The 17843-nt window shown below is 42.1% G+C and overlaps 1 protein-coding gene across 1 annotated transcript in view; it reads left to right on the top strand.

Moving 5' to 3' along the window:
- nbeal1 (neurobeachin-like 1) overlaps window positions 1-17843 on the top strand; it is a 36378-nt gene that overhangs the window by 5519 nt on the left and 13016 nt on the right. Inside the window, exons 2-26 of the mRNA XM_029519053.1 lie at window positions 2435-2526; window positions 3087-3248; window positions 3379-3460; window positions 3559-3686; window positions 4070-4152; window positions 5217-5302; window positions 6627-7005; window positions 7176-7282; window positions 8049-8135; window positions 9960-10043; window positions 10348-10446; window positions 10543-11114; window positions 11230-11362; window positions 11481-11600; window positions 12226-12535; window positions 12809-12894; window positions 13138-13227; window positions 13317-13494; window positions 13590-13723; window positions 14242-14401; window positions 15087-15189; window positions 15272-15431; window positions 16519-16677; window positions 16858-17017; window positions 17283-17371. Of these exons, the coding sequence (XP_029374913.1) occupies window positions 2435-2526; window positions 3087-3248; window positions 3379-3460; window positions 3559-3686; window positions 4070-4152; window positions 5217-5302; window positions 6627-7005; window positions 7176-7282; window positions 8049-8135; window positions 9960-10043; window positions 10348-10446; window positions 10543-11114; window positions 11230-11362; window positions 11481-11600; window positions 12226-12535; window positions 12809-12894; window positions 13138-13227; window positions 13317-13494; window positions 13590-13723; window positions 14242-14401; window positions 15087-15189; window positions 15272-15431; window positions 16519-16677; window positions 16858-17017; window positions 17283-17371 (3843 nt within the window). The remainder of the gene's footprint in view (window positions 1-2434; window positions 2527-3086; window positions 3249-3378; window positions 3461-3558; window positions 3687-4069; window positions 4153-5216; window positions 5303-6626; window positions 7006-7175; window positions 7283-8048; window positions 8136-9959; window positions 10044-10347; window positions 10447-10542; window positions 11115-11229; window positions 11363-11480; window positions 11601-12225; window positions 12536-12808; window positions 12895-13137; window positions 13228-13316; window positions 13495-13589; window positions 13724-14241; window positions 14402-15086; window positions 15190-15271; window positions 15432-16518; window positions 16678-16857; window positions 17018-17282; window positions 17372-17843) is intronic.

The following is a 17843-nucleotide window of genomic DNA, read 5'->3' as shown; positions in this document are numbered from 1 at the left end:
AGAATAAACAGGGCCATGTAGGGCAGGGTGTGTCCCTTCGTGCCTAAGTCCAAACCCTCAATGGGCATCTGTGCTCCCAAGCTGCTGCCTAAAAGAAGACATTCTTTCAGACACACACATACACACATCGTCATTTTGTCACTGCTGCTAGCAAGCTCACTAATTTCAGAGTGAAGGTCTTTGCTTGACTCACCATCCAGGACTATGGCAGTTAAATACAGATGTATGTACCGACTATAGACTACAGCTGAGGTAAAAGAACAGCTGGGTCAGTAGCCATAAATAAATATTATTCTCACCATTATCAGTGATTCATACAGTGAAGGTTAGTCAGGAAAAAGGAGCAAACAAAGGCGACATGCTGTCTTCTCCCAACAGAACATATTATTCACACATGGCTGTTGCTTATTCCACTCAGATGTCTCTCTCTTCTTTCTCTCGTCCCTGTTTCTTTCTCTCTTTCATACACACACACACACACACACAACAGACTTCAATGTCTCAAGCCTGTCCTGATGACTTCACAAGGAACTGCAGAGAGCTGGCTTCCTGCTTTGTTCTGGCTGATTCCCACTCTGACACGCAGACAGAAGCAGTCAGCCTCTCAACCCCTTTCCCACTCTTTTTAACCACTCTTCTTCTTTTCTTTTTTTACCGTTTCCTTCAGTTTTGTGCTCTTGTCTTCAACTAATATATTTTTTACCCTGTCCTCATGTGTCAAACCTTGTTTGTGACACTGGCATCATGGAATCTTTTAGGCATAGGTAGACCCATTAAATACACACTGAACATTATAATTGTATTTTGCTTTTTATTAGATTTTGTTCTCATTCTTTATTTGCTTCCTGGAGCTACATATGCTTGGATAACTTGCCCTTTAGGATGAATGACAAACTTGAACAACTGGAGGAAGAGGGAGAAAGTCACATTACAGCATTTGGAACTGAACTATTACTGCAAAACTAATATTAGGTTTTGTGGATGGAAAGGGCTGCAGCCGTTTGACTTAAATGTCAGCCGTCCTGTCTGCTCCAACTCATCTGATTCAAATGATTAGCTTATCATCAAGCTCTGCAAAGGTCTGATAATGCTCCCCTCATTTGAATCAGGACCAAGGCGGGGGACCCTTGCTCAAATTATAATTCTCTCTCTAACCCATGCTGCTCATTATACACTACTAAATGCACAATATACTTTCTGGTGTTATAGTAATCTGCTCCAATCGCCTCTTCAGCCCTCCTTGACCCAGATTACTCCTTCACACCCTGCAGATGTCCCAAAGTCCCTATGACAGGATTTACTGGATGAGGGGAGGCTGGTTCTCCTGTATGATGAATTACTGTTTCTCCAAGCTACATGTGTCTATACCCTGCATATGTGTGGTGCAAAGCAATTAACATTTAGTTTCCTTATGACTTTTCAACCATTTTAACTATTCATGTCCCATTTTATTCAGTTCTCTCTGATTCTGAAAACAGACAATAAGTCAAACAAGTCATTTAACCATTATAATATAATAGCAACAGTATAATTTGCTGTGACCTCATCCAATGGTGGAGATTATCTGACAAGATAAATGCAAATTGAATTAACATAGACCAAATTATGTTTGTCTTCAGTAATAGCTGCTATAAAAAGAAAACATTGAACTAGATGTAATACCCTTGAAGTCGAAGCTTCATTCAGAACAATGAATGTTAAACTTTCTTAATTGTTTCTTTGGCAAATCACTTATGTGCATTCATTGCAATGTTTAACTCCCAGTATTGATAAGTAATAATTAATGAGTATTATGAGCGTTCACTCTCTGTTGTGAAGTTTATAGTTTTGTTTTTTCCTTTGGTCCCTTGTCTTTGCTGTTGTGTGTTTGTTCCCGTGGGTTGAGGGCATTTTGCACCAGCAGCTCTGCTGTGACCGAGCAGGCTGAGTCGGGCCTTTAGTCTTCCCCCCTGGGTGAGGTTGCCATCCCGTCAGTCTGTGGGCTTTGTTTCAAGAATTTTGGAAATGTTGATCAGCTGGCTGCTAGAAGCTCCCCCTCAGAATGCAGTCAAGCCTGTTTTCCACCCCCAATGGTGCATGTTTTATCTTCCACTCCTTTATGAAGACAAAACATATACACACCAACCTGAAATGTTCCTGTTTTCACGTTTCACTCCCTATATCCCAACTATATTGCACTTTTACATGAAGTATCCAATATCCAATTTTTCAGTATATCAGTCTTTCAATCTTTCTCTGTCTCTTTTTCTAACTTAATGAGACAAAAACATTGTGGTCTACAGTTTCCTGGGTGTTGAAGTCACGAAGGATCACATACACACACAATGAATCCAATTAAATTTCGGACAAGGCCTGTCAGATGCCAGCCATTTATGTACTTTAGCTGTGACAACTAACTGTTCTCATGTCTTTCTCTTGTCTTTTAATTTCTCAGAGGGATCCAGACTACTTGAAGCTGTGGCTGGAGATTTTTATTGGCTCCTATGAACGATGCCTGGATGTGGACTTTGAAAAGCCACTTTCAAGGTGACATCATATTTTTTGCATATTGCCAACCCTAACCTTTCAATACCATATCACGTTTTTTCTGTCATTTCCATTTTCTATTCCTCTCTTGAGTCACTTTCTCCCATCTCTGGTTTTCTTTCCAACGTTTCATCTTCCTCTCCCTGCTGTCTCTTTACCTTTTTTCCTCTCTTCTTTCTGGTTTCCTCCCTCCCCTCTTGCTTCTCTTTCCCTCCTCTCTGCAGCTGCCACATCTGTCCTGCTTTCCCACTGACATTCATTGCATGGATTTGGCTCTGCTCTCGCTCTCTTTGTCTTTTTTTTCCTCTGGGAACGAATGCTTGACTGCACCAGGCATGTGTGTGTGATTGAGTGAACGTGTAACAGGGTCTCCTTCAAGCTGATGTGTCTACTGCAGCAATCCCTCCATGATAGACCTATTTGAAAAAAGCTCATGCTGAATGTATTCATCAGCACTTTACCAGTTTTGACACGAACCTCTTATATAAGTCTGTTGCAGTGTATAACTAGCACTTCTTTTCCAGTGGAGATAAATATTCATTTTATTCCTGTGTCTCCAGGCCAGAAGAAGTTCCTCCAGTGTTGACCCTCCTCCCAGACAACATCCTGCAGGTTTTGCGCCACCAGCTGCTGCAGTGCGTCCAGAAAGCCTCTGATGGCCTGGAGCCTGAGCAGCAAAACCTGGCTCTGCTGCTACTCAAGTTCCTGATCATTATCTGCAGGTCAGGACAGGTTATCAAACACAACATTCTGCATGTGAAAAGTTACATGGTCGTGCCCTCAGATGCATATAATGGAAAAGCTAATGATCAACTTTCCTTGTGTGTTTTTGTGATTCTATTTTCCTTAAAGGAACCTGTCCAATGTGGAGGAGATTGGTACCTGCTCTTACATTAATCACATCATCAACATGACAACACTGTATATTCAGCAGGTTTGACATCTATTAAATGTTTCAATGTAATCCATCCTACACATCATATGGTAATAGATTAAATAAGATGTGCAAAATATGTGTTTGTGATGTTACAGCTGAAGAGCAAGACCAAAGAGAAGGAGATGGCAGACCAGAGCCAGGCAGAGGAGTTTGTCCGTCATGCGCTGGCATTCTGCGAAAGCCTCTACGACCCTTACCACAACTGGAGGCATCGAGCCTGCGGGTAACAGCTTTCAGCTGCTAACTCGCCCTCTTTAAGTGGGCAGGAGCTTGGTGGGCAGAGTGAAATTCCAGCAGAAGAGGATTATTGATGCTGTGTAGAAGAAGAACAAAACCTCATAGCCATGACACATGTTTCTTACTAATGAATCTCACTGGCTGTGGTGCTGTAGTTTATTCCGTGCACAGTACATTAATTTTATACTTCTCATTATCATAAATGGTTTAAATTGAATGAGTAAAATAAGATTGTTGTGACGAATGGCCAAAAAATAATGAATAAAGTCCTTGTCTCTTGTAAGCTTCCCTGTGGAGCAGAGACCAACTGTTTGGGTGTTTGTTTCTATACTTAATTCTTTACCTTCTATTTTTCTTGTTTATTTCCAGAGAGCTGCTGGGGACAGTAGAGAGGAGCAGACAGAAGTACAAGGCAGCTCCCCTTACTGTTGAGTTTGTTCCCTTTTTTTATCGTAAGTTACTTTTCTTTTTTTTCAGTCCTTCTCTCGTTCCACTTGCATCACAGTGTCAGCAACAGCCTGGAGAAAATCTGCTGTTATTGATTGAGACATCAGCATCAACTGTTTATGATGCTTTGACTAAACCTGCCATAAATAACACAAAGTAATTTTACAATGCTTTCTATGTATGGTCCAGTCTTTTCCTGCCTGCTTCAGTAGGCCTTGTATGAGGAAGAATCATCTACATGATAAAGGAAAACCCAGCGAGTGATCACAGAACATAAGCTCCTCTCTCACCCTGTTGTGCTGTCACTCTCTGCTGCCGCCACCTCTTTCCTCTCCGGGCCCAGTTGAATCCACTCTTTGTGTTCGTGTTCTGTTTGCCAGGCGTTGAGATGAGTTGATAGTGAATGGTCTCTGTCGAGCCTCTTCAGTGATGCTGGTGGCCATTTTGAACAAACACTCCCTTCTGTTTTGTATCTTTTGTGTGATTGGTGTGGTTTGCCACCAAAGATAACACCCAAGGCCCGGCAGTGTGTTTGTCTGAAAGTGTGTTATGTGCAAAGAGCAAGTGTGTTGAAATACTGTAGATCTTTTCTGTCCATAGGGTAGATGCTTACACTTTTGCAGTGTAGTTATAGCATGACTGAGATAAAGGAAGTGCACATCACGGAGCCAAGATGTTAAATTTTTTTTTCTCCCCAATCAGATGTGTTGACAGATGAGTTAATGGATGACTGGGAATACTGTGACCCAGAGGTTATTGGCAGGACCGCCATATGTTTTCATCTTATCTAGTTTGCAGATTTCATTGAGCTTCAATTTGTCTCTCTTCTGTCTTTTTTATAAAAGACGGAAGAGAGTCTTTTTTATAAAAGACGGAAGAGAGTAAGGTGCGTCTGTGTGTGTGATGAGTGTTTTGTTTGTGAAATAATAAAATACAGGAACTTCAGTTGTTTGCTGTGTGGCTGGGTTCGGTTTGTGGTTGTGTTGTATTTACCAAGTTGATGTCATGCAAACAGATTCAACTAATGGACGTGTGTGTGTGTGTGTGTGTGTGTGTGTCCTCCTCCCAGAGTGCTTCCAGGAGAGTGAGCACCTGAAGGAGAGTCTGAAATGCTGCCTGCTGCACCTGTTTGGAGCCATAGTGGCTGGTGACCAGGTAAGGCTCTGGACAACCTGGAGATCAGGTCACCAGCTTGATTCACGCAGTACTCAAATGGCACCACATTCATTCAGTCCAAAAAGCTTCTTACCAAAGCATCCCCTTTCTTAGGCCGGAAAACATAAGCACATCCTGCGTGTCCTGTAATTACCACACAAAAATAAATATTGACTAATTTTATGGTAGGTTTTTGCAGTAAATACTTGTTTTGCTTGTTTGTCTTATAATCTTAATTTGATTGAAAGAGATACAACAATAGAGCTAAAAATATGTCAGATTTGCCTTTGGGCTTGCTGCCAACTGTAATTATTTAAATGCAGACGTTTATGGAGTTCTGCCTATCGTGAGATTTTTTTTAATTGTAGAGTTCATTTGCAAGCATGAAAATGGTCTAATATGACTACTTCTAATTGTTCACCTTGTCCAAATGACAGACCTCATTTGTGGTTTTCTTCATTTGCCTACATTATCACAATGTTTTCAGTCAAATAATCTATCAATTGCAGTTACAGGACTAGTTGCTTTCTTTATTACACTGATTAAACTGAAGTTAAATGTGATATATGACTATATCACATAGACTATCTACATTCCAGTAATAAACCAGCTGAGCCTGTGGTTTCCATTGAATAATTTAACAGTTAAAAGGTTCAGTTGACCACAGACATAGCTCAGAAAAACCTCATCAAGCACTGTCTTCTTGTCATAATGTCAATTAGCATCAATTAAAGAGAACTGAAGGACTAGTTTGTCATTTTAGCAGTCTTTAGTCACAATCATGTCTATACACAATTAGTTAAAAGAGTTTGAACTCATACAGATGTTCCTGTGAAACCACAACTTCCTATTTTAGATTTCAGTTGTTGTATGGACCAAACCACTGAAATCTGCTGGTAAGTGGGCCTGTTTGCACTGGGCAGTCAGTCTAAATGCGTTCAGTCTCTTTTCTACCCTGGGACCAGTGCAAGTTATTGCTTCAGATGAACAAACTTTCATGGGTGACATCAATCTTCCTATCTGCAGAAATATGACTTGATCTGATATGACACTAAAAGAAAATCACTATATTTCTCCAAATGTGGAACTCTTTTCAAACGCTATCACACAGTCAGAAAAGTACATTACAAAAGTGCATTCAGGTGTGTAATAATTATCATTGAAAGTCTTATTAATGGTATTAATTTTTTGTTGCCACAGGGTAGAGTGTCTTCTGCTGTGCATACCTTGATAGATTTGTTTTAATTAACCTTTGATTAACCCCTTTCCCTTTCACTCTCATCTTATCTATCCACACCCTTCCCTTTGCTTCCCTCCCTGCCAGAGAAACGCTCTGCTCGCCATCTCTCCAGCCACCATGGAGGTGTTGATGCGAGTGCTGGCTGACTGCTCCATGGGCAGCTGCCCCTCAGATGAGGGCGAAGACTGGGACAGCGAGGCCCCTGACCGCAAAGCGCTGCTGACTCTGGGCTGCCTCCGAGAGGTAGTGCAGCGCCTCCTGGCCTCCAGTTCCGACCAGCGGCAAGTGGAAATTGCCTCAGTGCTGGAAAACTACTTTAAGCTGCTCAACTCGGATCCGGCAGCTGTGGTTGCTGCCCGGCAGCAGCAGCAGCAGCAGCAGCAGAAGCAGGCCAAAGGTGGAGTGCTGACACTGGGCCGACACTGGGAGAGCCGATTTGTGGCGCTGCAAGTACACATGCTAGGTAGGGTTTTTATACTTTTATAACACCAAATGTATTCTGCTGAGCTGTTCTATTCATTTGAGTAATGATTTGCATAAATTGGCTATTATTAGCCACTGTGACTGATTCTACCCATTTTGTTTCTGTCTTTGCTTTTCTTCCTCTCATTTCTCTCTGACTGTGTGTCTCAGACACTATCAGGGAGATGTTCCTGTGTTCAGACAGGCCAGTTCTACAAGCAATCTTCCTCAACAGTAACTGTTTTGAGCATTTGACACGACTGCTACAGAACAGCAAGGTAACAGCTCACATCCTCTTATTGAAATGTAACCTGAATGTGAGTGGCTGGTTCTTATGTGTGATAATTCTTCTGAGCTATGAGTTTGGAACTGGGTCTGAACTCATCCTCATCAAATCATTCCTATTTTATTGTAGTGCCTGAACACATCTTAGACTTGGATATATTGGCACAATGTCTCAGAGTAAAGTGGTGGGATCGAAATATTATCTGTATTCTGATCATTTACTTCAGCAAAGGTTTCCATTTTGGTTTGTGAATATACATTTTTCTTGTGAAATAAAAACTTTCAAATATCTAGAATATCATGCTATGTGATTGCTATATGCCGCAGTGTCTGATTAGTTATGATCTATAAAAACAATCCTATTAAGTTGAGATGAAGAAAGTTGGTTTTTACAAGATGAGCAAAGTTTTCTTGTTCAAATTAAAAGATCTGTATGTGAAAAATATCTTGTGATAATATGAAAAAGGACGAGAAGTTTTTCTCCAGGTCTGGTCTAGTCTCTGTCATGTTTAGTACTTCTTGAGTTTTCCATGTGAGAGAGAGCATTTTGCCCACCTTGCATGTTTACCTCCCCCAGAGAAAGGCTGGATCACCAACACGCCTCCTCACAGTGACCCCTGCCAAGGGGCATGGCTTCTAACCTTTCACCTCTCCTCCACGAACAACATTCTTCCTCCCCTGCACCTTCCTGTCTCCATTATCTATTTCTATGAACCTCCCCACATGCTATGTTGACATGTTGCCTGTTGTGTGTGTCAGCTGGTTAATGCTAGGTGCACGGCGGCAGACAAGGACCAGAAAGATATAACCAACAGCAGGTTACTGACAGGAGAGAGGGACACTCAGGTACCACCGAGAAAGCCCCACCCACCCCACCTGATCTTCCCCCCACCCTACCCCTTGTCACACATCTACCTGCCCCTCGCCTTCACTTGCTGCTGCCATGTCCCACTACCTTCAGCACACAAGACCAATGAGTCCTCTCCATAGCAAGACCCGACTTTTCACTTGAGTTTCACTTATAGTTATAGAAGTCCTGATGGTTTGTTTCAAGACAGAGTTTCTGAATGCAGGTTATGTGCAGAGACCATTTTAACTGAATGAGTATCAAACCTTGACACAACCTGTCATCAGAGACCACATAGAGGTCTAATCTTCTACAACACAGGACCTTTAAGCTTAGCTATCATTATGCTACAATATATATGCTATTTGCCTCGGGTTAGTTTGTAGGAAGAGGAATAAGAGAAAGCAGGATGGTTTCTTACCATATTTAAATCCTTTAAATTTTTGTTTTGTTCATTTTGCTAAGTCATGAAGTCTTTTGATTTGTGTAGTGTCAACTATCAGTCAGAGCTCTTTCACTCAATCATGCCATCTGCACAGAAAGGTCACTTGTTCCCTCAGAGTACACCAGCTTTCATTCTACTCTTTGTACTATTTCTACTCGCAGAGCCACCTTTGTGATGTATAATCCTCCCTTTGATGCGGATAATATGAATACAGGTGGAAAAACCTGCATGGAAACACACACAGATGTTCTTTGCTGTTTCCGAGGTCACCTGCAGAGATTCAGGTTGGAGCTTAGGATCTTAAAGCAGCTGTAAACTAAATTTCTAAAATGAGAATTGAACCAAGGTGCTCTATGGTCTTGCTGTGGAGAGACCACTTTGTCTCTTTCATAGCTTTGTCATCTCATTTATATTATCGCCATTTTCAGTTGCCTCCCCAGCCCTCCTCACTCCCTCCTTAACTTCCCCCACACCACCCTGGTTTTCTTCGGTACACTGCGGGTTCCACTGGAATGCTATCACCTTGGCCTGTGTGTGTTCTCACAGAGTTCAGTGGTTTACAGTGGTCTGGACTCAGTGACAATGATTCAAGTGTTTGATTTTTTTTTTTTTTGCCACAGTCCCTGTCCAGCTTGTCCAACACTGTATGATCATACAGTCTACAGCTGTATGTTGATTAAATAAGGAATTTGGTCAACCAGAATGTGTTGGTCATGAGCAGGACAGAGCTTGATGGATATGTGTTTGTGTTTATTTTTCATGTTTTGGCTTGTGCTTAATGGGTTGCATGCCTTTTGTGTGTGTGTGTGTGTGTGTCTGTGTGAGTAAAAAAGAGTGAGCTTCTTTGCGGTTGTCTACATGTTTGGAGGTGGGATTTATTTTATTTATTTTTTTGACAGACCTCTGCGGGCTTCCTGCTCCAGACACAGTTTCATGCTTTCATGCATGTTTTTGCCTTTGTTCGGGGAGGGGGGGTTGATCTTACCTGGAGCAGAAAGACAGCATATGGTTGTAATATTCATTTTACATATCTGCAGTACAAGCTTTGATGCCAGCTCCTACTGCAGTGACACATGGGGTTCTAACCAATATCAATGATTTTACTCACGTTTTCAGACTAATGAAATCAAACTCAAGGCATCTGCTTAAGTCCCTCTTTTATTCCTCCAAGAAGGATGCATGTTGTTTTCAGAGAATAAGTTGATCATTAAAAAAGTTGATCAGTATCATTTCAGTATTGTAAAACTTGTCTATGAATGTGTCTTTGACTTGTATGCATGCTTGTTGCCCAGAGAAATAACATTCATCTGGAATAAGAGGAGATTTAATTGTGTCCTTCATATTTTGCCAGTGACTGACCTGTCTGAATGTACTTCAGGTGTTTCAAGGGCGACTAGATTCTCTTGCTGTAGCAACCATCAAAGCCCTGACAACAGTAATGCACAAATCGCCAGCTGCAAAGGTAAGAATATTGTATATACAAAATATAATCACATGCAGCCTCTATATTTCAGTTTGTTTTTACTGAATGCTGGATACAAAAGGCTCAGAATTGAGCCTTGAAGCAAACTGCAAGCCCACAGAGGGTCCTTAAAGAGAGAGATAATTTGAGCAGCTCAAGAGCCAAGCTTATCAATGTGATTTGGTTTCGAAGTTATTCTGGTACAGATGGAAATATCTCCCCCGGATTCTATGTTCACAGACCTAAAGTGATAATGCTGGCTTGGATCCCAAAAATTTGAAAAATGTTTCTTTCACCCTTGCAGGAGGTGTTCAAGGAAAGAATTGGCTATAATCATCTGTATGAAGTGCTCATCTCACTTGGTCAGCCATCCCGACATCTTTTCAAAGAGCTGATGAACATGGTGAGAGAAAGATTTGGTATTTGTTGACTTTGATGGTCTGTAAACCTTTTTGGTATTTTTCAATTTTGTCCTTGTTCCTGTGTTTCTGTTGTGCAGGCAGTAGAAGGGGAGCACACCTCAGTGGGGCTCCTTGGCATTAGTAATGTGGAGCCTTTGCTACTGCTGGTCCAGTGGCTCCCAGAGCTGGACTCATCTGAGCTGCAGCTTTTTACAGCTGATTGGCTCCGCCGCCTCAGCTGCCTTAACCGCCAGACCCGTGCCACCTGTGTTAATGCCACGATGGTCATGCAAGCACTGGCTGCCCTTGAACGCCATGAACGGCTGCATCGAGCTTGTGCTGAGAGCCTACTGGGGCTGGTGGGCTTGCTGGGCTCCCAGTCTTTGAGTGCAAAGGAAATGCTGGGGCTTGTGCGCCTCCTCAGGCCTCCAGAGCCCAGCCAAGCACACCCCTATGTAGGTCCTGCCTTGAGAGCCCTTCTGGCCATGGTACGCAAGCAGGGCCTGGAGAGCGCAATGCAGTACTTTGATCTTTCACCCAGCATGGCGGGCATTGTTGTTCCAACAGTGCAGCGCTGGCCAGGCTCTGCCTTCAGCTTCCTAGCCTGGTTGTCACTTGACCAGGACCAGTTGGGCCCACCCAGCAAAGACAAGAGGAAACAGCTCTATAGGTGAGACCAAGACATTTTGAAGAGACATTGAAAGTGAGAGATAAGGTTTTGTGTTACTACGTCACTATAAATTTAATGTAATACCTTCTAAAACTATTTCCTCTCTTACATGCAGCTTTTTTACTCCAGGAGGGACAGGATTCGAAGCCTTCATTAGCTCAGCTGGCGTGCTGGTGGTGGCTGTATGCACAAAGAAGGAGTATGTCACAGTCATGCTTCCTGACTACTGCTTCTGTGACTCTCTCTGGGTGGGTCAGACATTTACGGAATGAGCAGTGCCACCGAAAAATGAATAGGTAGAAAAGAATAAGCAGCACTTCAACATCCATTAAAGAGAAAAAAAACCTGTCTGATTTGTTCCAACAGCACAGCATCAGTGTGGTGCATGTACCAGGAAAGCGACCATTTGGGCAGAGTCTTGTCTACATTTATGTTGATGGACAGCAGAAACTGTCTGCCCCACTTAAGTATCCCACCATGACAGAGGTGAGACCAGACTTCATATGATATGAAATAAAAGATCATCATCAACATGGACAAGCCAACCAGTCAGAAAGAGGAACCTTGTGGTTTTACTGTTTGCATGTTACATTTAGCTTTGTGTTTTACTACAAATGTCAGAACAGAACTTGTGAAAGTTTACGGTTAGGGAACTACATCAAGAAGCAGCAAGAGGCTGTTACTGTCAAACAGATATGAGGCATCATGAGGCCCGGCAGTCTTAGACCTCTAATGTGCTGTTTCAAATGTATTTGCATGAGAAAAGTGTCTTTTACAGCATCTCACAAAAGTGAGTACACCACTCACATTTCTGCAAATATTATATCTTTTCATGGGACAACACTGAAGAAATGACACTTGCATACAATGTAGTCAATGTGCAGCTTGTATCAGTAACTGCAAATTTACTGTCCCCTCAAAATAACTCAGACATTAATGTCTAAACCGTTGGCAACAAAAATGAGTATCCCCCTGTGGACTGACTACTTTACGTTGTATCAAAATGTCATTTCTTCAGTGTTGTCCCATGAAAAGTTATAATTTGCAGAAATGTTAGGGGTGTGCTGATGTTATTGTTTGGTAAATAGTTTGTTCTTTCTTCCTCCTTCAGCCATTCACATCCTGTTGCATCGGCTCAGCAGGCCACCGCACCACAACTCCCCCGCCCTCCCAGATTCCTGACCCTCCCTTCTCCTCTGCCAGTACACCCACCACTCGCTCCTCGCTGGGTGGCATCTTGTCGCCGCAGACCTGGGGGGGACTGCTTGGGGGAAAGCCTGAGTCTGTGACTAAGCTCATCTCTGCAGGGACACAGGACAGTGAGTGGGGAAGCCCTACATCCCTGCAAGGCCAGCTTGGCAGTGTGATGGTGTTCCATGAACCCCTGCAACCCAATCATATAAAAGCCATCTGTAGTGCTGGTAAGCAGAATCAGATGATGTGAGAGGAGGAGGACAGATGGGGAAATTAAAGAAAAATAGTGTCTCTCTATCTCCTGTCAATGAGTACCTCTTCTCCTCACTCCTCAAACACCTTCACTTGCCTAACTAACTCTTTATGTGCACTTCTTCACTTGATCTCCTGTCTCAGACTCATACCTAGCCAAATTCATATGAGAAGTATGAAAAGATCACAGATTGTTTTTCATTTTACTCTTTCTCTGTCTTAAATTCTCTCCTGATTTTTCTACACAGGTCCAAACTGCATCTCTCCACTCAAAGCGCAAGAGTCTGAACTGGGCGACCTTTCATCAAAACTGCTGCTGTACTACTCACCAAAGGTGAGTGAACTGTGGCTTTATCAGTCATCCCATTTTAAAACTTTCAGGTCACATTTGAGTGCAGTGAATATAATGTGTGGATAGTGCCAGTCTATGTTTCTCCCCATTTCTGCTTTATAGATTTGGGGAAATTTGTTTTCTTGGAATCTATTCAAAACAGTCAAAGGAAGGAAAATAAATGACTGATTATAATGAAATTACTTCCAATTATTAAGTGCTAGAATGCGGTCCTTCTTTTGACAGGCTTGTAGGAACCCCATCTGTCTAGATCTATCTCCAAACATGCTGCATGGACGCCTGACTGGGAACAAAGTCGTTAACTGGGACATCAAGGTGGGAAGAACATGCAGCTGTCGTGCCCTCTCAGTAATATTCAAGTTTGTGTTGCATGGATTTGTATTTTATTTTGTTGTGTGTTGCAGGATATGATCAACTGTGTGGGTGGCCTGTCAGTGCTGTTTCCCATCCTGGAGCAGTTAGCCCTGGTGACCCCTGATCAACATACCAGTGATCCTGCAGCTGGGTCAGATTACATCACCCCTGATGTTACCACACCAGCTGATGGAGACTGGGTCATTCTCCCATCAAACAGAGCTTCAGGTTTTTCTTTGTCATTAATCTTGGCTATAACTGATCCTGTTCATAGAAATGCCAAAAGCGGCCTTTTGGAACTATTGTGTGTCTTGGTTTTTCAGAGGCTCGTCTGGAGAAGAATCTTGTGGCCACTTTCCTTTTGGTGCTGAAGCATTTCCTGCAGAGACACCCAATCAACCAGGAGAATCTGCTACATTCACATGGTGTTGCTACCTTGGGAGCACTGCTTCAGAAGGTCTTTGCTGAAGTTTGCTGTTTGCATTTGTTTTTGTCTGTTTGACTTCTCCTTTGTGCCTGTTTCCTTTTTTTTTTTTTTTTATGCCCTCTTTCCCCAACTTTTCCATCTTTCCTCCTGTCCACGTGGTAGTTTATTGAGGCTTTCAAAAAAATCTGAATCAGCAAATACACTATGTACACTAAAGTAAAGGCCTCCACAGAGACATAGATACGTGAACAAAGTAACTACAGTACACCCTCTGAATGGTAAAAGTCCAAATCAACCACTAATGTGTCATCACTCCAATGTACTCTTATCTGTTTGTGGTGAGCCTTATGGGTGTCACATCACTTAGTACTTGTTCACCAACCTATGGTTTATGGGAGCACATAATAAAACCTGTATCTGCATCCCTTTAGCCCATTTTCATAGCTGGCATAGCTTTTTGAGCCATTACTCTGGATTTGTGTCAGTCAATAAACTAATGGTATTAAAATTCAAATTGTAAATAACAACATAATTTTGTATGTGTTTAGCTGCCTGCTGGTCATGTGGATGTCAGTGTGCTCGTTGCTATGCAGCTGCTGATAGAGCAGGTGACATATGAGAAGAACCAGGCGCTCCTGCAGCAGCTTCACACGCATCTACTGTTCAACTTCAACATCTGGAATAAAGGAGACTTCCCTCTCCGCATTGGTGAGATTGATGTACACAGGACACAAGGAGCAACCAGTTCTGGTTTCATTGAATTTGAGAAAAGCTAAATTAGATAAAGCTTATTACATCAGATATTTTCTATGAACATGATAACTATTAATAAATAAGCAAGGCATGGTACCTTCTTTCAGTCTTGGTTTATCAACTTTAATTCTTTAAGATTGTCAATACTGGTAATAAGTTATTGTAGGCAAATACCTCTCAGCTGCTGTTAAATTATCTTTCACACTAGATGCTTTGATCATAAAGCAGGTATTAAATTGCACTCTCTGTGGTCTTTAAAAATCACAAATAGCCTAACAATTACTTTGGCAAGGCCACCACCAAGATTAATAGCGACAGGCGGCAGATTTGTGTTTGCAAAATCTCAGAAGAGGAACAAAAGAGCAATAAAGGAGGAATCAATCATGTATCTTGTCATTTGCATTGGTTGGTTTTGCTCTTTGTTGATCACAGAGGGACACTTTGTGGGCATATAGGTTGATTTGAGTTTGTATATTTTATGTAAGTGATACAGTTCAGTCTTTTTTTTAATTCCCTTTCATATTTTTTCTGTTTTGTTTTTTTTTTAATCTCCAACTCAATCTGTGGGTCTCCTGTGCTGTTAAGGTGTGTGTTTGTGTTGTTGGCACTGTTCTGAGTTGTTGCTTTTTTCCTCATAAAGGTCATATTCAGTACATGTCCACTGTCATCAAAGACAACAGGAAACAGTTCAGGAAGAAATATGGAGTTCAGTTTCTTTTGGACACTGTACGCCTGTATTACGGGTAAGATTTCATTTCTCGTAATTCATACACAAAGTGCACTGTAGTTTTTTCACAAAACGTCACTATCTGTTTTGCTCTGCAGGAAGATCAGCAATAAAGAGAGTGACCTGAGTGAAGATGACATTCGTACCATCAGGGCATCTTTGTGTGGCCTCATCAAGTACTATATCAGCAAGGGCATGTCACAGGAAGAGATGCACAGCATTCTGGGATACATCGCTGCCATTGGAGATGAGGAGCAGGTGAGGAGGTGGGGGTGGGGCCAGGTGGGGTCAGGCTTTACAGTCACAGGGCCACAGCAAACCAGTTTTTTAATGATTACACACTATAATTCTCCTGAATCATTATTTTTCAATATGTCCTATACAATTGCCCTAAATTGTACAATATCTCAACCAGACTGTGCTCACCAAGGACTACAACACCTTCAAAACCAGATAAAGGAGTTCACTGAGAACAGGAGTTTACTTCTTTTTCAGGTGTGTCAGTCAGCAGCTTGGGAAATACCCTCAAGGTGTTTTGAAACAAAGTGTCAGGAATAAGGAGTAGGGCAAGTTGTTCGGAGCAAATCTCTGTCAGCTGACCTATGTACTGTGAAACTGGTTAATGCCAACAGCTCCTACTGGTTGAGGATTTCATTGCTAAAGGCAACGATCTGTCACAGCAGGATTTTCTGTTTCACTCTGACACCTACTGCACTGACTTCCATACAGGAAATTGTACAGCTTATTTGGCACCTGGCAACTGTTCTGACATCCTCTCTCTCTGTGTTATTTTCAAATTTCCCCTCTGTAAGCAATATTCCTCAACTTTTGGTCACACTGAAGTGGAGTGTTTTCCCATATGAGCATAACTCACATGACATGACATTGTTATCCATCTCCTAGGGCATTAAATACATTCCCTTCTCTTGTCCCACCTCACTTCCTGTTTTGAGCCCTGTCTTGTTTTCCATTTTCGTCTGTCACTTTGCATATCCTCTTACACTGCAGTGCTACATGCAAAAGCTTACATCACCATCTATGAACATATGGTCAATATAATCACATGATCCTTCTCCACTGCCAGACATCTGCCAACTCCATGATACTATATATCCATTCGTTAAGCCAAACTAATTCATCATCTTAATTATTAATGTGAAAACGTAATTCAACTTGTCATACTTTAGTTTCACTCCGGCTCCCATTTCTACAATATGTTTACATTAGCAATACTGTGTTAAACATTTGACTCTGTGCTTTTAAATTGCTCTTTAACACTGTAGGAATCTGTAAAAACAAACAATCAAGGCTATGTAAAAGTAAGCTGTGTCCGTGTATTTTACAGCTGTGTGGGCTCCTTGAGTTGTTACTCAGTCTTCTCCAGAGCAGTCCAGCCAGGGACCAACTCTTCCTTCTCCTCTTTGAGCCTGGGGCTGCTGACTCCTGCTACGCTCTCCTGCTTAATAACAAGCATTCAGACCGGCTCCGAGAGCTCGTCTTCAAGGTGGGTTACAGCCAACTACACATAAGGGACACAGGCACAGTTTGTGACAAGTTCCAGTGCTTCACTACTGACAGGAGATGTTTAGAGAAAATGCAAAGACAGGGACAACCTGTTTGATATGTGAGTCCAGAAGTTCGCAAAATTGCTCAAAAATTTTGTGATCTCTTCACCTCTGTGCAGTTGTTTGAGCGCATGCTGCGTTGTGACAGAGTCTATGAGAAGAATAAGCAGCGTTTGCGGCTGAGAGAGGCAGGTTACGCCAGTCTTTCGCTCCTCTTCTCTGAGCTTCATATCACTCCAACCCTGATCCGCTGTCTCCTCAACCAGGTTCTACACACAGGTTAGCATTTGTTTACACCTTGCTCCAAAGGGTCACAGTACCACAGTGTGACCAGCTCATGTATAATCCTGAAGCATTAAGCCAGAGTTTGTTTGTTTCCTTTATGGAGAGAGTCATCTTTAGGAAATACTATTCACATGCAGACAATTTGTATTTTCAGGGCTGAAAATGTATGTCAGAGGCAATAGACAGGAAAGCACAAACCATTGCATAAACACATTGAAATGTAAATGTGCTGGTGTGTTTCTGCATGTAAAATCTACAGACCAAGGAGTGAACTACAAGGACCTAATGTCGCTGGTACAACTCACTCACCGGGCCGGACCCACGGTGCGCCTCATTGTCTGCAAGAGGGTGAGAAAACACCTGCTGTAGTCATTGTTTCTATTGAAAAACTGAAGTTACATTGAATGGCTTTGAGGCTCAGAAATCTGTTTGTATCATCAAAGGCTTTGGTGTGTTACCTTGTTATAAGTTCTACAGATGAACTGCTTCAGTAAATTCTCAACTAAATCAACTTTGGTTGATTTTTAATAAATTCTACTAAATCAACTGATTTAGTTGATTGAATGAACATCAGTTTGCCTTTTCCTCTTCTCCCATGGGCAGTCTTTGACTGCTTCATGCTGCACACAAAGAAAGGAGTTGAGCCCCACAACAATAGTACAAGGATGAAGAGAGGGTGTACAGCCTGTTGCCTGCAGATCTGCTGCACCTTCTTTTTCAACTTTCATTTAGTTCCCTATGAGATTTTTCCAGTTGAATGCATTTAAAGGGGAACAGCAGCTGTAGAAAATGTTGGGTTTGCATTAGTCTTAATACTGCT

This window comes from Echeneis naucrates, chromosome 2, assembly GCF_900963305.1.
Source record: "Echeneis naucrates chromosome 2, fEcheNa1.1, whole genome shotgun sequence".
Lineage (NCBI taxonomy): Eukaryota > Metazoa > Chordata > Actinopteri > Carangiformes > Echeneidae > Echeneis > Echeneis naucrates.
This window is presented reverse-complemented; position numbering and strand designations above follow the sequence as displayed.